This window comes from Globicephala melas, chromosome 4 (genome assembly GCF_963455315.2).
Source record: "Globicephala melas chromosome 4, mGloMel1.2, whole genome shotgun sequence".
In the NCBI taxonomy this organism is placed as follows: domain Eukaryota; kingdom Metazoa; phylum Chordata; class Mammalia; order Artiodactyla; family Delphinidae; genus Globicephala; species Globicephala melas.
The window spans coordinates 6095753-6120149 of record NC_083317.1 but is presented as its reverse complement, the minus strand read 5'-3'; the positions used below and the strand labels follow the sequence as shown (position 1 = coordinate 6120149).

At 36.8% G+C, this 24397-nt stretch overlaps 1 protein-coding gene across 1 annotated transcript in view; it reads right to left on the bottom strand.

Moving 5' to 3' along the window:
* Positions 1-24397, bottom strand: part of BRWD1 (bromodomain and WD repeat domain containing 1) — a 120354-nt gene that overhangs the window by 60659 nt on the left and 35298 nt on the right. The window contains exons 9-18 of the mRNA XM_030835428.2: positions 20233-20333; positions 19007-19077; positions 17288-17388; positions 16448-16488; positions 15135-15233; positions 12162-12312; positions 11791-11925; positions 7888-8016; positions 7484-7709; positions 1971-2156 (exon numbers count right to left, since the gene is read on the bottom strand). Of these exons, the coding sequence (XP_030691288.1) occupies positions 1971-2156; positions 7484-7709; positions 7888-8016; positions 11791-11925; positions 12162-12312; positions 15135-15233; positions 16448-16488; positions 17288-17388; positions 19007-19077; positions 20233-20333 (1240 nt within the window). The remainder of the gene's footprint in view (positions 1-1970; positions 2157-7483; positions 7710-7887; positions 8017-11790; positions 11926-12161; positions 12313-15134; positions 15234-16447; positions 16489-17287; positions 17389-19006; positions 19078-20232; positions 20334-24397) is intronic.

Sequence of the window (24397 nt, the reverse complement as noted above, 5' to 3'; positions counted from 1 at the left end):
TTTGATAAAGTTAACCTTTATAAACGTTTGGATAAAGTTTAAAAACAAATGCTTTTTATTCATACATTTAAGAGTGTCAAATCTATTTTTTAAAAGGCAAAGAATCAACATGAGATTCAGAATAGTTGTTATCTTGGGATAGGGAAACAGGACAGGACCACATAAAAAGATGTAGATTATTATCATGATTTAAAACAAATAAAAGAGGAGCATGTGTAAATGAAAAATAAGAGTATGTCAATGGGCTTCCCTGGTGGCGCAGTGGCTGAGAGTCCGCCTGCCGATGTAGGGGACGCGGGTTCGTGCCCCGGTCCCGGAAGATCCCACATGCCGTGGAGCGGCTGGGCCCATGAGCCATGGCCGCTGAGCCTGCGCGTCCAGAGCCTGTGCTCCACAACAGGAGAGGCCAAGACAGTGAGAGGCCCGCGCACATCAAAAAAAAAAAAAAAGAGTATGTGAAGAACAAAGTTTTGATAGACCCAATTCTGTGCTGCTAGAATCCAAAACAGTTAAATGTATAAAAGAAGTAAGACTTAAAGTACAAGGCACTAATTTTAAAGTCATATTTTAAAAAGAAAAAAATGAAACTTGTAGACCTAACAGTCGCTGCAAATAAAAATCTAAAGCACTGCGAGTTCCCTGGCGGACCAGTGATTACGACTCCCTACTTTCATTGCCAAGGGCCTGGGTTCGATCCCTGGTTGGGGAACTACACAAGCTGGGATTTCCTGGTGGCACAATGGTTAAGAATCCACCTGCTAATGCAGAGGACATGGGTTCGATGCCTGGTCCGGGAAGATCCCACATGCCACAGAGCAACTAGGTCTGTGTGCCACAACTACTGAGCCTGCGCTCTCGAGCCCGTGAGCCACAACTACTGAGCCCACGCGCCCAGAGCCCATGCTCCACAAGAGAAGTCACCACAATGAGAAGCCTGCGCACCACAACAAAGAGTAGCCCCCACTCACCGCAACTAGAGAAAGCCTGCGCACAGCAATGAATACCCAACGCAGCCAAAAAGAAATTAAAAACAAACAAAAAAGATCCCAAAAGCCATGCAGCCAAAATAAAAAACAAATAATAATAAAAAAATCTAAAGCCCAGTTACGAGGCAGATTAGATGAAAGGAAGATCAAGAGTGAAAGGGCAGGGCTTCACTGGTGGCGCAGTGGTTGAGAGTACGCCTGCCAATGCAGGGGACATGGGTTCGTGCCCTGGTCCAGGAAGATCCCACATGCCGCGGAGCAGCTAGGCCTATGAGCCATGGCCGCTGAGCCTGCACTTCCGGAGCCTGTGCTCCGCAACGGGAGAGGCCACAACAGTGAGAGGCCCGCGTACCGCAAAAAAAAAAAAAAGAGTGAAAGGGCAGAAAGAGCTGAAGAAACTGTTCAGAACACAGCACTGAGCGATAAAGAGACAGGAAATTTTATAGCATTTTACAGCCTCTCAAATCTTCTCTTATCTTCCACAAGGTTTTAGCTTTTCTAGAGTAAGTTTTCAGTTGCATAACAATCGCCCATCTCTTCTAGATATTTCCACTAACATAATTATTACCACATTCCAATATCAAGTACTTTGCCCTGAAAACTCACTTCAAGCTTTCTGATTCAGTAAGAAACGTTAGGGCTCTACTCAATTCAGTTTTTTAAGGATTATAAAGGAAAGGAAATCTAGTGTTTCCTTTAGAAAACACTTTGTTCTTTACTCTTATTTATTTAATGTAATTTTGTAAATACTCTTATTTTAGAGCAAAAAGATTTCAATAGCCTTTCATAGTACTTGAAATTCAAATGTCCATTTGTTAGCCCATCAACCTTACACCTAATAAAGCTACCTCCAGACTACTACTCAAGTTGTAAGCGTACATTGCTTAAGGCTTTTTACACTGCATGTAGGGGACAATGACTTCATTTATTCTTCAATTTCAATCCAGCCATATTAAGGCAAAATACCTCTCATATATTTATTACCTCTTCGGGGTGTTTCTTCCCCATTTGAAAGTCCACTTGGAACAGCATCTTGACCTGCTCCCATTCTCTGATCTTGCTGCTGCTGCAACTGTCTTATCATTCCATCAAGAACACTGGACTCTGGGCTTCGTTCACCATTGTCATTGGTTTGTAGGCTTATAATTTGTTCAATTACCTCTCCATCACCTGCAAATTCAATGAATGAATATGAAATCATAATACATATGAAGAGGAAAAAACTTTCAATAGGCTACAATTAAAATTACATTAGCAATTGTCAGAATTCTTGTTTTCCAAAAATAATCAATTAAAGATATCCTTTATATTCATAACCAATTAAGTCACAGAAAAAAATTCAAAACAAACTTTAGGGTACTAAGTACCACAAAAACCTCAACAGAGGTTCTGAAATCCTTAGCAGTGAGCACCTGGAAACACACTTGAGTGAAAGTGAAAGTCTTGTTTTTCTGTTTCACATTAACGCCCCTCATTTATACAAGTATTTCATTAAAATCTTATCTCTCAAGGTCTCTCTGACTATAACAACCAATAATGTGCGATTTCTGATGTAGAGAAAAGCAGTGGCATTTCTCTGTCTTATGAAATAAAAAAAAGTAACACCTTTTAGGCCTTCAACAAATGACCACTCCCAACTCCAGCTCTCTCCCACCCCAAGTATGCACAGTTGAGGGAGGCAGTTTCCACATGCCTCTCCCACCAAGCTTAAGTCACTCTTTCAAATAAGCTTTAAGCATAGCCATAATCTTCCACGTACAAAATCAGATATTTTTAAGTGTCTTTGCTTCTTTATTTTTCAAATAATACATTTTCAGAGATATTTAATAGGTTCAGTTAGTGTTCATGGATAAAAAGTGTTAGATGGTTGTGGGGTCTTGAAATTTACCTAAACATTGACATTTTCATGCAATCAACTCGTTACATATCCTCCCACCATAAAACGCATCTTCTTTGAACATAATAAATAACATGGACCACCCCCCCACCAGTTTATAAGCAGAACCTTAACAAATTGAAATTAATAGGGTATTAGGCAAAAAGAATGCAAAGATATACTTCCATCCATAGTAACACGTCAGAAACTGAAAAATGTCATATACTATTTCAGGGGGAAAAATACTTCTATTCTACTAATCTACTTTTAGATCCCTTAAATCTTATTGATGACATCTCCATTTTACTGTGGAAATCAATGAAGAATTTAGAAGAGCTAAACAAAATCCACGGAAATTTTTTGACCACTGTCAAAAAATGAACTAAGACAGCAAGAAGTGGAGCCCTAATCTAAAAGGATAACAAGGGACTTCCTTGGTGGCACAGTGGTTTAGAATCCGCCTGCCAATGCAGGGGACACAGGGTCAAGCCCTGGTCCGGGAAGATCCCACATGCCATGGAGCAACTAAGGCTGTGCACCACAACTACTGAGCCTGTGCTCTACAGCCCACGAGCCACAACTCCTGAGCCCACGTGCCAGAACTACTGAAGCCCATGTGCCTAGAGCCCATGCTCTGCAACAAGAGAAGCCATCGCAATGAGAAGCCCTTGCACAACAACAAAGAGTAGCCCCCACCTGCTACAACTAGAGAAAGCCCGCACACAGCAGCGAAGACCCAACACAGCCAAACATAAATAAAAATAAATAAATGTATATTTTTTAAAATTTCGTAAAAGGATAAAAAGACTTTAATTAGGACTAGGAATAACATAACATCCCTAAGATCACAACATAGAACCAAAGGGAAAACAGCAGAAAAGGAGACTTCTAATCCTCTCCCCTCCCCAAAAAACCCTATGTAACTTTTCTTTCGCAGCACTGAATTTAAACGTAACTTGGGAAATATCAAGAATGATACCTGTTTCTACTTGGCATAATGCAGTCACCATTCAAATACTAAAGAAGGGTTCTACACATAAAGGCTTAAGTACTACAGTGCCCTTCCACTATAAACTACTACAACACTGGAAAAAATATATATGAAAGAAGAGCTTTCAGATATTGGATAACAGCACAGGACTGTGATCCCTGAGAGAAGACAATGGAGCCCAATCTTTTGATTGCTCCAGGTAACAGCCTGGAGGCAATCTCCAAACTACAGAACAAGGAGAGGGAACCCAAGTACCATCCAGAGGTTACAATGAGCTGAGAGACAGAGGTCAGAGTTTGAGAGCAGGGGAAAGACTAAAATATGCAAGGCTGAATATGAGAGAGGACTGGATTGCACAGAAAGCTCAGAGGTACACAATGAGGAATCGATTCTTTGGCTAAATAATATGTGCACACATTGGTTAAAACTCCACCATGCTGGGGAATAAAACATGAAAAAGCCAAGCCATTTTTTAATGCCAAAAAATTGCCAGAACTCTCACAGGGCTGGCAATAGTACACGTTCCCACTAGCCAGTACAGAGACTTCAGACACAAACAAGAACTGTTTTAAGCATATTTCCAATTTTAACACTCAGAATATTTTAAAATGTGTGTTCAAATCAGTGGAGAATACAATGACCGCTAGCAGTTTGGTGCCACGGCCTTGATTTGTGCTCAGGTACCAAATGTTTCACCCACCACTGCTTCTGTTTCATCAGTGCAAATGTCAAAGGTAAATAATAGTTTCATATTATTATGAAGATAGTCATAACCTCGAAGACCCCATAAAAGGTCATGGATAAAACCATGGGTCTGCAAACTACACAGTGACAATTTAGGCCCTAGAACAACCATTAAAAATAAGTAAGACTAACAGGTATTGCTAATAAAACATTAGTGGCAATAATGATAAAACACTAAAAAATAAGCAACTTCAAAAAAGTTTGGAAAAAAAGGAGAAACGGCACAAAGAACAGAAAGGATAGACAAAACAAGTAGCATTATGTAGAGCTTTAAGCCTGACTACACTAATAATTATATTAAATGTAAATGGTCTACACAGTCCAATTAAAGGACAGGTTGTCAGACTAGATTGCTGCCTGCAAGAAATCTGTTTTAATATAAAGACATATTGGTTAGAAGAATTGAAAAGATACAACATGATAACACTAATTTTAAAAAGTTGGATTATTTACTTTAATATGAAACAAAGTTAATAGTCTTCAAAACAAGAAATACTCCTGAGGATAAAGAGGGACATTTCATAATGATGAAAGAATTAATTCAGGGCTTCCCTGGGGGCACAGTAGTTGGGAATCCACCTGCCAATGCAGGGGACATGGGTTCGAGCCCTGGTCCGCGAAGATCCCATACACCGCAGAGCAGCTAAGCCCGCGGGCCACAACTACTGAGCCTATGCTCTAGAGCCTGCGAGCCACAACTACTGAAGCCCACGTGCCACAACTACTGAAGCCCGTGTGCCACAACTACTAAAGCCCGCGCACCTAGAGCCCATGCTCCGCAACAAGAGAAGCTACCGCAATGAGAAGCCTGCGCACCAGAACGAGAGGAAGCCCATGCACAGCGAGGACCCAACGCAGCCAAAAATAAATAAAATTGTAAAAAAAAAGAATTCATCAGGAGCACAATCTGAAATGTGTAGGTATATAATAACAGAATTTTAAAATACATACAGAGAAAATTGAGAGAACTGAAGAAAAAAATAAGACAAATTCACAGGATAGTTGGATATTTCAGCACTCCTTAAAACAGCTACAAAATGGAAAAAAGACTAATGGTTTTCAGCTACTAGTGAATAGATAAATGATGGTATATCCATACAATGCTGCACTATCAATAAACAGGAAAAAAACAACTGATACCTGCAACAGGAATCTCAAAAGAACCATGTTAAGTTAAAGAAGCCAGACACAAAAGACTACATATTGTATGATTTCATTTATACAAAATTCCTTAAAAAGGAAAAATCAAAGTGACAAAATAAAACAGTCATTACAAGGGGCCAGGAGAAGGGAGAGGACTAATTCCAAACAGGCCCAAGAGAACTTTTGGGGGCAATGGAAATGTTCTGTATCTTGATTGTGGTGGTGGTTTACATGACTGTTTAACATTTCTCAACTCATATGAATTGTAGACTTAAAAGTGGTAAATTCTGTTGTATATAAAGTACACTTCAATCAAACTAATAAAAAAATTTGAAAGAGTAAACATATAGTGATTTACATTAATCTTTAACCTTAAGGTGATTTAGTTTCAGTAAATTAATCCTCATCCAAACAAAACAGAAGCATCTTTTTTCTTCATTTAATAATATTAGGGCTTCCCTGGTGGCACAGTGGTTGAGAGTCCGCCTGCTGATGCAGGGGACACAGGTTCGTGCCCGAGTCCGGGAAGATCCCACATGCCACGGAGCAGCTAGGCCCGTGAGTCATGGCCGCTGAGCCTGCGTGTCCAGAGCCTGTGCTCCGCAACGGGAGAGGCCACAACAGTAAGAGCCCCGCGTACCACAAAAAATTTTAAAAAATAAAAATAAATAAAAAATAGCATTTAATAATATTAGGGAAAAACATTACACTGCCATGAACAAATACAAAAGCAAACAAAACAAAAAACTCTGTACTTGGCTAGGACAGGCAAAGTACAAGACGGGACTGGAACATCTTTTGCCAGAAAGTAATGAAGTGCTCAAAGAATGATGGGGACTTGGGAAAATACACAAAACTCAGCTTGAATGGACTCTCCCAGCCAAATCCAAGGATAATATGAGCAACTAAACAATGATAGTACTGGATTGTAACCCACTATATAACAACCCGGAAGTCCATACTAAAACTTAATAAACAAAATAAATAAATGGGAGAGTAGTAGATGGCCAGCTAATGATAAAATGCAGATGCAATGATAATAGAGTTAGAAAACCGTTTTGCAACGTTCAGAGTAACAACTGATTCAGGCAAATATTATCAATGGATCCTAAAGGTCTGAAATAGAACAGGTTAGTTAAACCACAAGCTACTTAATAATTACAAAGAGAAAAAAAAATTCATAATGGAAAACCTTGGCGGATACCAAGTGTTCAAAGTCAGCGCCACCAATAAGTGCACAAAACACAATCATGAGCATCCTTACATGATACTCCAGGAAGGCTACAACACCATTTATGTTGTCTTCTTTCCAAAATGCATAACCTGAACTTAATCAATGACAACTGAATTTAATGTGCAGTCCCAAATTAAAATCTACATCAAGGGAGGAAAAAAAAGCTATAACAGGCATTATTAGAACAATAATATTTGATTACAGACTATAGATTTGATAACAGTATTATATAATTGTTAAATGTCCTAATTTTGATAACAGTTTATGATTACATAAGAAAATATCTTTGTTCTTAGAAAATACATACTGAAGTATTTAGGGGTAAATGGACATGAGGGCCAGAACGTAAGTGTCAAATGGTTCAAAACAATAATATGTATCCAGCGATACAATAATAAAACAAAATATTAAGGACTGGTGAATCTGAAAGTACAGAAGTTCTTTGTATTATTACTTACATTTTTCAAATTAAAAATTAAACAAAACAAAAAAAAAGACTTAGAACTTACTTGTTGCCACATAACCTAGCTGTGGAACCAAATGTTCATCTGCAGAATTTTCTCGGCCTGGTACTAATCTCTGATACTTAGTTGGATGAGGATTTCCATCTACATCTACCAAGAATGGTGGAGGCATAAGATGAGGAGCCTGCTGAGTTTGCTCATCTAAGACATAATTATTAGAATCCCTAATCAGTGGCCGATAGTCAGTATGGAAGAACATCTGATCGGGAATCTAGAAAAGGCAAGTTTACAAATTGATATTTTGAGGTTTACACATGTTAAAGAAAATAAATTATTAACCAGTTAACCTTGTTTGAAAAGACAAAAAAAAATAAATCAATACATCTAACCTATTTTCAAAACATCCTTTATAACTATTTTACATGCTGTGAGAAAGTATATGAAATGACCTTTTCATATGGCTTGCTGCATCCAAAACCAAATATCAGAAGGTGACCGTGAGAATCTGTACAGGCAAAATGCTGTCCATCCTGTGAAAACTTACAGTCAAATACAGCTCCGTGTCCTTGTCCTTCAATCTAGGAAACACAGAGGGAAAAATGTATGACCATTTCTGTGTAAGAGCTTTTGCTATATCAACTTCTGAAAAACCAAATTTTTAAACAAAGTTTTCGTTAAGCACATGTTAATATTTTCAGAAAATAAAATTCATTTTAGATACCACTAGCCTAGAAAAAAATCTCAAAAGATCTTCTAAGAATTAGTTCTCAAATTGATCAAATGAAGGATCATAAACCAATCCAAAATGGCTTTCTTTACTTCTTACATGTGAATGACAATTTCACAAACTTTTCTTTCAATATATAACAAAAATCTTTTGATTAATAACCTACAAGGGAGGGGCTTCCCTGGTGGCGCAGTGGTTGAGAGTCCGCCTGCCTATGCAGGGGACACGGGTTCGTGCCCCGGTCCGGGAAGATCCCACATGCCGCAGAGCGGCTGGGCCCGTGAGCCATGGCCGCTGAGCCTGCGCTCCGCAACGGGACAGGCCACAACAGTGAGAGGCCCGCGTACCGCAAAAAGAAAAAAAAAAAAAACTACAAGAGAAATGATTAAAGATTAATAAAGTTTGGAATTCATGAACTAAAATCAATACTTTTATGGAGTTTAAGCTTTCCACTTAGATGACTAAGTGGAAACGCAAAATTTGTAATGCTGCAAAGTCTCAAGGGTGCATATGTAAATGCCTGCACCTGCAACTACCTTATTTCAAACTGCCACAAATTTCAGAAAGAATACTCTAAGTGCATCATGAATGTTGCCTTAAAGAGATAACTTTTAAACTGTTTTCTGTTTTATTCTTGTTTTTTTAACTGTAAATTATAGTAGTTTAGTATTATCAATTTATAGTTAAATGAGTTGTTTCATTAACTCAATAGTGTAGAGCTATGCTTATCTGTTGTCTCAGCCTATAACGTTCCAATAATTAAACTTTAGGACAAGTTAAATCAGCGTTGGAAAAAGGATTCATCCACCCAGGTAACTGCCAAAACAAACTCACATACATACCTAAATACCCGCTCGAAAAGCAATAATTCACTACTGCTATACCACACATGACTGAGTGCCAATTAACAAAATGGGGTGGGGGGGAGGAATTAAGGTATTGGGATATTTAGGGACTTGCTGAATAAGATAATCCATGTATACAAATTTGCATTCTCTCATAACATAAAAAGGAAAAAAATGTGTAAATATTTTCCCTCCTATTACACAGATTCACCCCCAGGGTCCTTTGAAGAGCCACCTCCACCACAGCCCAACCTGCACCCTGGCACCACTTCACACCTCTGGCCTGAGACCTTCAGTCCAAGTAAAGCAGAGGAGGGTGGGGAGGGGAGAGCCCTTGGCTGGTAAAGCAAAGATGGTGGCAGCTACTCTCCTATCATACATGTGGAACTTACTGCACCAAAAGCTTTGCTCAGGGTACCTGCTGAGAAGGAAGTTTTCCCAAGTGGGCAAACCTACCTAGGCAGAGCAAGACAGACTCCGGTTTTTACCTGCAGTCTGAAGAGTCCTACACAATGATTCCTGACAAAATCCGACCTTCAACTGTGCCTGGAGAACACTTCAGTGTCACATTATGTTAACTATTTACTTAATGAAATACTGTTTTTGTTAGTAGTTTACAACCCTGCGTAATTTGTCTAGCATTAAAGAATTAGGAGACTCTCAGCTGAGCAGTAAAGGTAACAAGAATTCAGTATACAAGGCCAATTTTTGGTGTCTGACTGGAAATAAGATCATCGTTGCCCATTTGAGACTTTTTTCAGATTACTCTTTGGCTTAGAGGTTATTTTAGCTTATATTCTGTTTAAAGCCTGAATTAATGTAGTTTTCTGTTTTAATAGATTAAATTTAGTATGTAATGTTCCTATTGAGTTTTAAAGGCTAATTAAAAGATGGATGTACCTATGAATTTTAAGGCCATAGAAAAACTGAAGAAGGCTTAGTTCTTTTTCCAGTAATTTGAACAGAGATGCAAGTTTCAGAGATGCCCAATGATGTACTTGGGTCAGGCTATTTGAGTTGTTTTAGTGCACTTAATGTTAATAAATAAAAAACTGTATTTTAAACTGTTTGTTGAAGAAACTGTCCAGTGTAAGCACATTGAAATGAAAATTTTAAGGTCAAAAAAACCCAACAAAAACATGGAACACATGAAATCAAATATCTAAGAATCATTCACCTATAGGATGCTACTATATTGCCTCAAAAATTAATTATAGTTTGAATTGGATCTCAATATAAACTGAAGAGTAATTTTATAAAACCTATCATATATATATGATATATATATATATATCATATATATATATAAATCAAAAGTCTTAACAATGTACAAGCCCTTTTACACATTTCCCTCAGAATTTATCCCAAGGAAATAATCAGGGATCTACCTAAACAGCCAAGTATAAAAACATTCAAAGTATTGTTACTGTGCATATTTTAGAAACCACTTAAATACTCGACAACAGTAAATTAAACATATAGGTAACATACTTCTAAGATAGGCTGAATTTACCGTCACAAATACATTTGCAAATTCTTAAAAAATATTTAAGGGTTTGAAAAACATTCTTTACATAAAATGAGAAAGGATTACAAAACTATGTGCAACAATGCCAACTACTAAATATGTAAAGAACGATGCCATTAGAAAGCCTTCGATGGATACTGATATTTGTGAAAGTTTCATGAGGAACCAGACATTTACATAGTCTCTGAGCAAATCAGTTTAAAATTTACAAAGAAAAAACAACTATTTTAAAAATCAGTGGGGAAACTTGGCAGATGCCACCTTAACCAAATATTAATAATTACCACCATATAACAGTGGAACATATAAATATCATGTGCCGTCTAATATAATGCATGGACGGCACACTATCATTTATGTTTTATTACATAAAAAAAATGTGAAACAGTATTGTATCATGAAGAAGTATCAGACAAAACAGAGATATCCTGTAACATTATTTGCCTGTAAAAGGGCAAGATATAGGGGAAAAAAAAGGCAGAATTATTGATCTTACAAAACTAGGGATACATAACTACTTAATACAATGCATGATCCTGAATCAGATGCTGGTCCAAGGGGTAAAATATAACTATAAAGGCATTATTAGGACAACTGACAAAATTTGAATGTAAACCTGGATTAGATAACGCTACTTTATCAATGTTAAATTTGCCTATTTTGGTAACTGTATTGTAGTTATGTATAAGAAATTCTAAAAACATGCAATAAGATCGTAATCTGGTTTTCAAATATTCATGTGCAAAAAGCAGAAACACTGAAAAACAAACAATGATGTTCGATTCCCTAGATGACTCTGAGTATTATTTTTTATTATCAAATTTTTTTTTTGGCTGCACCACGTGCCATGTGGGATCTTAGTTCCCCTGCATTGGAAGTGCTGCATCTTAACCACTGGATGGCCAGGAAGTCCCTATTATCAAATGTTTTAATAAATTTAAATAGTGAAAAAGTTGTGTGAATTACCATAATTTTGCCAATTTAAACACAGACAGGGAAAATTCACACACACAAAGCTAAATAAATAAATTTTGAAAATCTTCCCCTCATGTGAATTAGTTATACAGATTAATTTCACATTTGTATGTATGTACGTATATATGGCTATCAGATATTTATCAGACTAGGTAGTACCCTGATTTCTAGAAATATAAACTGCCAAAATGTGCAGATAGGTTTCTGGCTACACTTCATTATCCAAATACTTGGAACAAATGCAAACATGCATAAAGATACCTCTCACTCCACTTACCATATTAAAATAATGTTTCATCTTGGTGCCTTTTGTAATATCCCATATAAATATGCTGCCATCATGTCCTGCAGATAACATAATTCTGGAATCAAAGGGATGTGTCTCCAAAACAAATACTTCATCAGCATGTCCCTTTATTCAACAAAGTCATACAGTTAAGGAGGGTTTGCAAGTTACAAGTTTAAAATTAAAAGCCCATATTGTCACAGTGTATAACAGTTTTTAAATATGTATTAATGACAGTAATTTATACATTAGTATATATACAAATTTCTATTCATTTGATAATATAAATGAAACATGTTTATTAAAAATAAAATTATAGTTCAAAAATTTTTGATTTGTTGTATGTTATAAAAACTACCTACCAATAAGTTATGAAGCAGTTGTCCAGTATAAGAATTCCACACTTTGAGGACATGATCATTCACAGCTGTGACAACAATGCTATCATTCTGATTCCAAGCTATCATTGTTACTTTGGGTTTCATAAACCTTTCCTCTTCTAAAGATAAATCTCTAAGGAAAAAAATATGAAATGTGCAATGCTATATGTGTAGGAGGCTGTACAATGTACACAATCCCTCATCAATACAAAAATAACTGAAGTAATCCAGCTCATGTCCATACCTTACCAACTCGATAGAGAGTTCATCACATCTGACCCGCAAAAGATTATCTATAAACAGATAAGGGCAAAATCCCGAGGGGTAAGGGATGATTTACAAACAGTTTGGAGACTGAATACAGGCAGATTTCAGAATACCGCCGCTGCTCATAAAAGCAAAGCTTTTTCTCTCTACCTCTTTTCTAATTATTCCCTTCTCCTGACCCCAAGCCCTATAAGTAATACTTTCAACTGCTTCACTCTCTATAGAAGGTAATTCATCTTCATGACCCCAATGTCTAGCAAAGTGCCTGACACAGACTCTCAATTTGCTGAACTGTAAATGAGCTGCATTCATCTCTTTCTACTTCCCTATAAACTGTTCCTACAGGTCCTTGCCAAGAACGGTCTTGGATACACGTCTGCAGTGTTTTGCTGCCTTTATGAAAGCAATATGCAAAGCTTCTGTATAAAATACAGCAGTCAGTAGTATGGGGTTGGGGGGACTGGGGGGACCTAGCTGCTTCTGAAATCACAGAGCACATTCTAAGAAATGATTAAGCATATAATAAACATGTATTTTAAAGAAAACGGCTACAAGAATATGGAATGAGTGCTATGTAACACCTATCTATGTCAGCACCATGGAACACAAATGAGAGAATAAATCTAACTAGATTGGTCAGAGGAAGTGTAACATAAAAGACAAAAGGGGACTTCCCTGGTGGCGTAGTGGTTAAGAATCTACCTTCCAATGCAGGAGACACGGGTTTGAGCCCTCGTCGGGGAACCAGGATCCCACATGCCACGGGGCAACTGGGCCATGTGCCACAACTACGGAGCCCGTGCGCCACCACTAGAGAGAAGCCTGCATGCCGCAGTGAAGATCCCACATGCCACAACTAAGACCCAACGCAGCCAAATAAATAAAATAAATAAATGACAAAATGGAATACAGGCTAAGACCCTCCACACTTCATTTGAATTTACTAACAGACATGTTGCATTTCATCAAGTTGATTAGCCAAGATTAGAACACTAAAACAAATATATCCATCAATTTTTACACACAGAAAACACTGCCTTTCAAGATTTGAAATAAGTAAAACTTTAAATGAGAAAAGAATATTTCCACCATGAGGGAAAATACAAGAAAAGTTCTCTCCATGAAGAGAGGGTGACAACAAGAAAAATAAATAGTTCTCAGTCTCACTTAAAAATTTTTATTCAAGTTTTTACAATGGTATTCCTATTTTGCCTAATAAAATAATTATTCATGGGCGAATACCATTTCAAATGTTCTTCACTGCCATTCTTTCATTATTATTTACTTTCACACTAAGATGCTTCTAAATATCCAGATGTAACATTTTTAAATAACTGTAAAGATTTGTTTGTGAACAAGGATTATCAGATTTCTAGTATGTATTCTTTCCATTCTCTACCACAGATCATTCCACAAAAATATTAATATCAAATTTATTTTGAAATCCAATACAACTGTTTGAGCCACAGCAGAGAATGGGTTAATTTCTCCTACTATTACTAAAAATAAAGCAGACATGAAGATCTAAAATGTGTAACATTTCTCAGAAAAACTCCTAAGAATATTGATATGCCTACTCTAGGCCAAGCAGTGCTGGAAATTTTCATATGATTTAAAATTGCCAACAATACTTAAAGGCAGGTAGTCTCACTTCCCAGATGATGAAACAGATTAATAAATATTAAATGATGTTGTCAAAATTATATAGCTATAAACAGTGTAAATGGTATTTGAGCAAAGGTCTGACTCCAAAACACATATTCTTTCTACCACCTGTACTGCCTCCCAAAATATACAAACCAAAAAAGCAATGTATTTGAAATTTGTAATATTTATCTTGCAAAGTACTAAACTTATCTCAAAGATGCTAAAGATACGTTTTTGAGACTTTGGAGGTTGAGGGAGGGGGACAGTTAGACAAACTTGCCTTCAATGCCATTTTACAAACCAAAATTTCAGCATACAAAAAGAAAAATTTTCACTCCCACTGGAGCCTAATTTTTTTAAACCTAAATAAAGCGTGTTTGCTTTTTTCGCCAGACGTAGCTGTGTCTTCTTAAAAATTCCAAAAATCCTACCTTCAAAAAGTAGAATTTTCTGAAAATTTTCACATTTGATATACTTGAGTTATTTTTATATATTTTTTGAAATAGTAGGCGGGGATTTCCCTGGTGGCACAGTGGTTAAGAATCCGCCTGCCAACACAGGGGACACACGTTTGAGCCCTGGTCCAGGAAGATCCCACATGCCGCGGAGCAACTAAGCCCATGCACCACAACTACTGAGCCTGTGCTCTAGAGCCTGCGAGCCACAACTACTGAAGCCCATGTGCCTAGAGCCCGTGCTCCACAACAAGAGAAGCCACTGCAATGAGAAGCCCGTGCACCGCAACAGAGTAGCCCCCGCTCGCCACAACTAGAGAAAGCCCGCGCGCAGCAACGAAGACCCAACGCAGCCAAAAATTAATTAATTAATTCTTAAAAAAAAAAGAATATATGAGGTTTAAGTATTTAACTGTCAGATGTGCAGGAGGGAGCCATTCACTTAGATCGTAGCTCTTCTAATAGGAGGTGGCTCCAGTCCCCTGAACAAAGCGATCAACCAACCAGAGAGAGAGAGAGAGAGAGAGAGAGAGAGAGACCAAGTACTTAGGATGCACCTACTTAGAAACAAACCATCTCAACTTACCCTGAGATTCTTGTAGCCATATCCAGTAAGATGCTTCTCCATTCTAACTGCTCAAATCTCCAAATCCGTGCTGTTCCATCTCTGCTACCACTTAAAAACCTTAAAAGAAAAGAAGATCTTCTACTCACATACGTGCTACCAAGGGCTACAGTTAATATTTCAAGTGAAAAAATTTTTATTGTAGCTATCTTGACTGCAGGTAAATCTATAGGTGTTTATTCCAAAAGACACGGAATTTAGCGCGTATCTAAACAGAGAAAATCTGGTTTGCTATGATTTGCCTAGCCCTATTAAGTAAAGCACATTTCAAACTCAATCACGAGCTTCTCGAATAGATTGAGTTTTGAAAAGACAATGTACAATAAGTATTTGGAGGGGGGGTGGGGGGGAGAAGGACAATTAAAGATGTATGGAAGATGGGCTTCCCTGGTGGCGCAGTGGTTGAGAGTCCGCCTGCTAATGCAGGGGACACGGGTTCGTGCCCCAGTCTGGGAAGATCCCACATGCTGTGGAGCGGCTAGGCCTGTGAGCCATGGCCGCTGAGCCTGTGCATCCGGAGCCTGTGCTCCACAACGGGAGAGGCCACAACAGCGAGAGGCCCGCGTACCACACACACACAAAAAAAATGTATGGAAGAAACAGTAAGACCAAAAGCACCATTATAAGCATTTTAACTCTAAACTCAAATTAATTCATGCTAGCCATGTGTAAAAATAAATCAATCATTTAATAAAGTTAAGTGTTAAAAAATCACAGTTTAGGAAAGGTACCTGAAAAGACACTGGGGACCATAAAGGATATAATTTAAGTGATAATTCTGTTGCACTACATCACAGTGATTGGGAGATTAGAAAAGATTTTCTTTTAACTACTCAAATATAACAAATTTCTTTATCCTTACACCTAATTTTCCTATAAATCAAACATCTAGCCAGCAGCGAGATAAAGAAAAACTACTTTTTGGTCATAGGAGGCTGCAGAAACTACAATTCTAAAAACTTACATTTAATTGTTTCCTCCCTGCCCCAGACACTTTTCCTTCAATTATTACATTTACTAACAAGTACCTGCAATATGATATATACCTACAAAGTGATATATTAGTTATACTAATAGGAAGCATAGTATATTTACCTAAAAACACACTCACAAATACAAACACGGTGGGGGGTGGGGGTGGGGTGGGATGAATTGGGAGATTGGGATTGACATGTATACACTGATGTGTATAAAATGGATGGCTAATAAGAACCTGCTGTATAAAAAAAATTAAATTAAAAAATTTAAAAAAACACACACACACACTTACTTACCGATCACCATTGTTACAAAATTGGATACTATCAACTTTATCCTAAAGAGGGGAAAAAACCAAACACAAAAGTAATCATCTACATAGTCTGTACACAAAGAAAACCCACTCAGTTTTACAGCCAGAAGCATATTTGGTTTAAAGCTAGAGATATGCACTTACGCTGCTTAACCCTGCCATTCAAACATATATTGTACGTTTAAGTGCAAAGAATCTAACTACGAACCTAATAAGACTAAGATACAGCTCTTGTCTCAAAGACAGACACATGTGGTAAAAAGAAGCCTACTTCTAAAATTAAAGCAGTATTTGCAATTAATTACATCTGTATAAAAATTGACGTGTAGATAGTGATCAAAATAAAAGGTTTAAATAGCTGAAAACAAGGCATATTCACTTCGATGATTATGTGCAAAAAATAATAATAATAATTTCTTTTAAAGTGATTTTTTTTATCAAATAACTTCACAGAACTTCCTACAGGAGAAAAGATGACCTGACCGCTAACCAGCACTCCAGAATACTGAGAGTTATCTCTCTTAGTACACATTGATAAAACAGCATTCTAATTTCATGAGTTTGGTTTGGATAAATAGACCCAATTCAAACCTAATCACCCAGATTAATTATCATAATCAAGAGTTTGGACTTAAAGCTGAAATAACCACTGCAAAGTATTTGGCACCATAAGGTGCTGAGTTTGTCAATATCATGTTTCACCTCCAATTCCCCCTAAATTTAAGTTAAAATTAAAATCAGTAACAATTTCCCTTAGCAATATGAGGCTATGTACCAACAGGAATATTAACAATCTACAGAATTTTAAAACGTGAATACTTACAGTGTGACTTTCAAGTTCTGCGATTTTTTCAGGTGCTTCAAAACCCAAAAAATACATTCTGATTACATGATCAGTACTACCTGTGGCTAAAAACATACCACCTGAAATAAAAATTTTAAGGTTTAAAAAATCCAGTTTGTAACAAATATCTTAACCAAATTTCTATATTAAATTAAGCAAGCTCTCTATGCCAAAACTAAATTTATCTCAATAAATCTGTTTTCTAATTCATTATATAAAGAACTTTTAAAATTAATGCAGTGTAATGCTGTGACTTTTAGGAAGAAATACATATTTGGTCTTCATCCCTTTTTCTGGCAGAACTCCTCAAACCCTTAGAATGTCCTAAGTGAAGTGATACTGGTGTCTTGATTTTCATCAAACCCATTTCAAACACAACAGAGTTTATGTTAATGAGGTGACTTTTGGAAAGCATCTATGGATGGGAGCTAACTGCTAGGGGAACCAACCATGTGATAAGAGAGCTGGGAGAGAGCTGAATCAACAGTGACGACCAATGATTTAACCAACTGTGCCTATGTAATGAAGCCTCCATAAAAAACTCAAAAGGGCAAAGTTCAGGGCTTCTCTGGTGGCGCAGCGGTTGAGAGTCCACCTGCTGATGCAGGGGACACGGGTTCGTGCCCTGGTCTGGGAAGATCCCACATGCCGTGGAGCGGCTGGGCCCGTGAGCCATGGCCGCTGAGCCTGCGCGTCCGGAGCCTGTGCTCTGCGACGGGAGAGGCCACAACAGTGAGAGGCCCGCGTACCGCAAAAAAAAGGGCAAGGTTCAGAGAGATTCCAGGTTGATGGACAGGTGGAGATCAGAGAAGAATAGCACACCCAGAGAGTGCCCCTTCCCATGTACTTTATCCTATGCATCTCTTCCATCTGGCTATTCCTGAATTATATCCTTTTATAATAAACCGAAAATCTAGTGAGTAAAATGTTTGAGTTTTGTCAGCTGCTCTAGCAAATTAATCAAATCCAAGGAGGAAGTTGTGGGAATCTCTGCTCTATATAGCCCATCAGTCAGAAGCACAGGTGACAACCTGGTCTGAGGCTGGGGGTAGGTGGGGCATCTTGTAGGACTGAGCCCTTAACCTGTGGGATCTCACACTATTCTCTAGGTAGGTAGTGTCAGAATTGAGTTGAATTATAGGATACCTAACTAGTGTCGGAGAATTGTTTGGTGGTGCTGGGGTGGGGGGGGAGGGCAGGAAGCACACATCAAATGAGGCTTAATTTTTAAAAGTTAATTCAGACTGGAAATGTTCACTATCTCCTTCTGCTGTATTAGTTGTGACAATGACTTTAAGATGCTGCGGCTCTGAAAATGCATGAAAAGGGGCTCTGCTTTCCGAACAGCTTTACACACCTAAACCTAGCTTTGGAATATAAAGTTCACTTGTTCAAATTTTCAGACTTCTATGGGGAAAGATCTTTGACCTCTCCCAAAAAGAAAGGTTTCACACAAGTCCACTGTACAAGAAAATGGAGAATAATTTCACAAGATGTGTGGAAAACAAATTTAAACTACCAAAAACATGCAGTTCAGTTAAAAGAACCACATTCTTGGTTTATCATACACACAGGGCACATGGCACAAGAACTGCTCATATGGACACTTTAAGCCTCCTTTCTGCCAGCTCTCTCTCATAATGTGGTCATTCAAAATGCTAAAATAAAACTAAGAAAAAAACACTAAAGTTATCTTACCAACACTAAAAGAAGAACAAAGCATTTGAACGCCTGGTCTAGGCTTTTCAGTGAACTTCAGGGGACGTGGACTTGAAAAGAAAAATACATTAGTTTAGCACATTAACATGGTTTAAAATATTGGTTTTAATCTAGCATATTTAAATGTTATAATCTTATTTCTAGTACCTCACAGTATACCAAATATTTCCACATATGCTGTTATAGCTGGATGGATTTCAGAGAACTGTCCAATCCCCAAACTTATACAGAACATAGTATACAGAAAGAGCAAGCCTACTAACCCCCGTTCTGTAACTTAGGTGACTAAAGCTCAGACAGTGTGAGAGAATCCATTATCGAGGCCGCAGAGTAGGATGTAGAACCACCGGGTGATAGCATGGTCCAACAGAAAGGGCATGCGAGCCACACGTGTAACTTTAAATTTTTAGTAGCCACATCATTAAGTATAAAGATAAAACTAGGGTTTTTTAGTAGCCACATTATAAGTAAAAAGATAAAATTAGTTTTACTTCATTTAAACCAATATATCCAAAATATCACATCAATGTTAATAAAGTTTTATTGAGAACTTTAGGTTCTTTCATATTAAATCTTTTAAATCTTCCAGATCATTCTAGACACTAATAATACATCTCAATTTGAACAGTTTTCATCAAAAATACTTGATCTGTACTCAGATTTCATAAAACTTATAGATGAAAAACTAAATTCACATATTCAAGTTGTTTGAAATACGTTTAAAAGTTTTGTAATAACTGAATCGTATCAGTTAAATTTAAATTAATAATTCGATTCCTCAATTGCACTAGCCACACCCGAAGTGCTCAATAGAGACATGTGGCTAGCGGGTAACACACTGGGCAGTGCAGGGCTATGATCCAGGTCTGATTCTTAAAGGATCCTTCCTAAATTTCTGCCCATGTAATTATACTTTTCTAACATTTTTCAAAATGTTCACATATATACTATCACTTTTTCTTTTTCAAAAAAATGTGCCCACTAAGACAGCATGGCTATGCTCCTTTTACATATCCAACTATCTAAATCGTACAGTGTAAACAGTAGTCAATATGGCACATATGCTGTGTATAACAAAAATTAAATTCAAAAGTAAAAACGGAACCACAATACACAATTTCTCTTTATAATCAGATTTCATTTCACTAGACTAAACTGTAACAACATTAAAAAAGAAAACTTATTACACAATTAAAGTCACTTACCTGAATTTCAGGGATTCTAAATCCCACTGCCAAAAACAAACTGTCCCATCAGCACCAGTAGAGACCATGTATCTTTGAGAGCCTTTGGCCATTGGGCTAAACTAAAAAGGAATAACATTTGCAATTCAGTTTCCTGAGCTGCTACTGAAGTTAAACAGTTTTTCAAAGTTAACTTCAACTAACACTTTAAGTAAAACACAAGAAATCCAAAACATAGGTAATATTATTGCAGTGAAAACTCATAACCTGTAAAAAATGAAGTCTATCTCTAATTTGTAAATGTAATGTGATCTCAATAAATGATTACTTTCAAAACTAACAAGAACAGTCAGAAAAACTTTTACAAAGAGAAAGTAAAGATCTAGTCCTATCAATGTGAAACCGACCACAAAGCCAATTAATTAAAACTATGGGGCACAGTAGGTACACAATGACAGAATGACCAATGGAAAAATGTGAAGTCCAAACTGGACCCTAATACACAAGACTTAAGATAAAGGAGCCATCTCAATCAGTTGAGGAAACAATGGATCGTAAATGCATAAATGGTAAAGGGACAACTGTGCAACAATCTGGGAAAAAATGGATCCATTCTTCAGACTGTAAAGCAGGATAAATTCCAAGTGATCAACATTTTAAATATTTAAATAACAAAACCATAAAAGTATTATAAGAAAACACAAAAATTATATCGTAACTTTGGAACAGGGCTAACATTTGTGCTACACAAACAAGCTAGAGAAAGCAAGATCAATTTGGTCCAGAGACATCCTGGACCAAAGGCAGCTTTTAAGGCAGCTTAAAAGACAGAAAAATATAAGGAAAACAAGAAAAACGCACTAGGCAAAGGAATAAGATGAACAAAAATACAAAAGTGAGAGGGAATGTGATAGTTAACAGAAAGATCTATAAGACTAAGTGTTCATTTTGGAAGTGGTATGGAAATGGGTTAAATGGATAGAAAATCTGGACCCAATAACACCAAGTTAAGAGGTTAACTGTAGTTCTCAAGTAAAACACTGAAGGCAACCCAAAGATCTGTCTGACAGCAGTATATAATATTGATTGAAAAGGAACAGATAAGATAAAGAACCAAGAATCAATCCAATTGATCCAAGAACCTTAACTGGATGGCAGTACCCCCTACCTTCATGAAAGAAGCAACACAACTTGCTGACTCATGAGACATTCAAGATAAAGGAACTTATGCAAAAGGAAGACCAGTATTGCCATTAAGAGAAAAGGAAGTGTTGGGAAGAAATGCGTTGGTTTTGTCTTTCCGTATGAGTTACATACTTACTTATCATTACAACATGCCAGAGAGAGATAGTTTATTATCTCTGTTTCATGCTTTTCCCCAAGGTTATATACACTTTGTAAGAGAGATAAAATTTGAACCTACGACTTCTTCAGTGAAGTTTCTTCTAAGCTCCTTCTCTTCGAATATATGAAATCAAGGGTTTTTTAAGTGATTATTTACATCTAAGTAGATATGTTTCAGAATATGGACTAACAATGAGTTTTAGAGAATATCCCATTAAAAGTAGTAACTGAAATTATATTAACAATTGGATAATTCTTGTTAATTAAAACAAGGTAAAATTTGTAACCTTGCAAACACAGAGTAAAGAATTTTAATTAAAGTTAGTTAGAACACAGGTCACTTAATATGACAGATACACAAGATGTTTGTTGCTCTCTATTTTGTCTCATTGATGTCTTTGTCTAGCCCTGGGTTGACACTATACTGTTTATAACATCTTTTAAAGCATTTTTAAATACCTAGTATCGCAAAAAGTTGAGGGTTTTTTTTGAGGGATTGGGTGGGTGGTTGGCTATTTGTGCTTATCTTTCTCTTTCTAAATGAACTTGATAACATGCCAAGTTCCATTAAAACAAAGCAACTGGGATTTCAAATGTAAATACACTGACTTTACACCATGATCTGGAGATGTGACAGCTTTACAACATTGAATCTCCTGATTCAGGAGCATGGTAGAAATTTTCACTTATTTAGACTATTCCCTCCCCACCACCCAAGGTTCTGCCATTATTTTTAAGACCTTTCCCCGTCTCCTGGTAAGTTTACTCCTATGTGAAGCTTTTGTTGCTATTATGAATTATGTACTTTTTTCATTATATTTGCAAACTGATTATTGATGGTTTATAAGAAAGTTTTGGTTTTAGGACATGGGTCCTATATCTAAATGTTTTACTAAGCTCTCAGCAGTTCTAATAGGTTTTATAGAATTCACCAGGTAAATCCTCTTAAGTTAAAAAAAAGAGATTTTTTTTTTTAGTACCCAACAGGCATTTTTAACTTTTGAAGCCTTCCTTTTACTGTTTCTAAGTAACAACATTTCCTCAAATGCAGTATCGCTGACATATAGCCATGTTTTATTAACCAACCTCAAAGCTACTCATCGATGACTGTAACATGCACCTCTAAATAAAGGAAACAGTAAGAACTGCAATTTCTCAAAGTCCCTTTTGGCTTTGTGATTCTGTACTGCAATCTCACATGTCTACTTCCAAAGTCAAAACAGTTTTCCTGAAATCACACATCCTGAGTAACTGTCTAGTATATAACATGTGCCTGAGAGCATAATAACTTCTACTTTTACAACTTATTCAGTGACAAAATAAGCAGTCTTTAATATATGTTGATCCTCTATTTTGCTATTAAAGAATGCATTATTTAAAGGTAGTAAGCCGTCCTACTAACTGTTAAAATGCAAATCTTTCCTGTGTGCTCACATGTGCATTCTAGACAGAGCTATTAGCATGGGGGAGTGGAGGAGGGGGTAAAATTCACACAACGTTAAATTCACCACTTTAACCATTTTAAAATGTATAATTAAGTGGCATTTGGTACATTCACAATACTCTGCAGCCATTATCACTATCTAGTCCCACAACTACTGTAAGATTAAACTGAAATCTGTCAAGGCATTTTCCATTGATTCTCTTGGCTTTTTCAAGTAGGTAATCAAACTGTTTGAAAAATGAGAATTTGGGGGACTTCCCTGGCAGTCCAGGGGTTAGGACTCCATGCTTTCACTGCAGGGGGCAGGGGTTAGATCCCTGGTCAGGGAATTAAGATCCCACATGCCACACGGCACGGCCAAAAAAAAGAAAATGAGAATTTTTTTCTCTTTCTTTCCAATATTTATACATTTTTGCTTTTTCTTGCTTAGTAGTACTTGCTAATGTTGAACAGTTGCAGTGATAGTATAGCATTTGTTCATTTTCCCCAAATGTCGCTTTGCAATCTTTCAAATCTGCATAAAAGCTGCAAGAATAGTACAATGAACACTCACATACCAGTCACCAAGATTCACCAATCGTTAATATTTTGCCACACTTGCCCCTGGCTACTGGATGGACTTGAACCATCTGAATCTAAGTTGCAGACATCATGACACTTCAACCCTAAAATCCTCAGCATGTATCTCCTAAGAACAATGATATTCTCCTACATAATACATTTATTAGACTCAAGACATTTAATATACAATTAATATTGAAATTTCCCCCAATTTCTCAGATGTCCATTATAGGTTTTCTTTTTTTTTTCCTCTCTTAAAGACAGGATCCAAATCACATATTTATATTTGTCACAGTTTTTAGTTCCCTTATAAAGTAGTTCTCCCACCTTTTGTCTTTTTGAAACTAAGCTTTTGAAGGATATAGATTGCTTTCATAAACTGTTAATTTGCATTTGTCTGACTGCTTCCTCATGTGATTCAGGTTAAACATTTCTGACAGAAATACTAACAGGTAGAGAAAGAATTTTAACTACAGATTCAATGCATTTTATAGTTACAGGTCCATTCAGATTTTATTTCTTTCTGTGCCAGTCTTAGAATAATTCACTTTTTCAAATTTTCCATATAAAACTTTTAAAATATACTTTTTAGTGTCTGAAAGGTCTATAGTGATTCCCTTTTTCAAATATGATAAATATTTATGATATTTCTATTTTGATCCTAGATTAATCTCAGTCTTACACCATTTCTAGTATTTCATTCAAAGAACTTCTGGCTTTGTTGATACTCTTTACTGTTATGATTATTTTTTCCATCCTTAATTGTTTCCTGTTCTTTTTCTAACTTTCTGAGAAATACATCTAATCACTGAATTTCAGCCTTTTCTTTAATATATG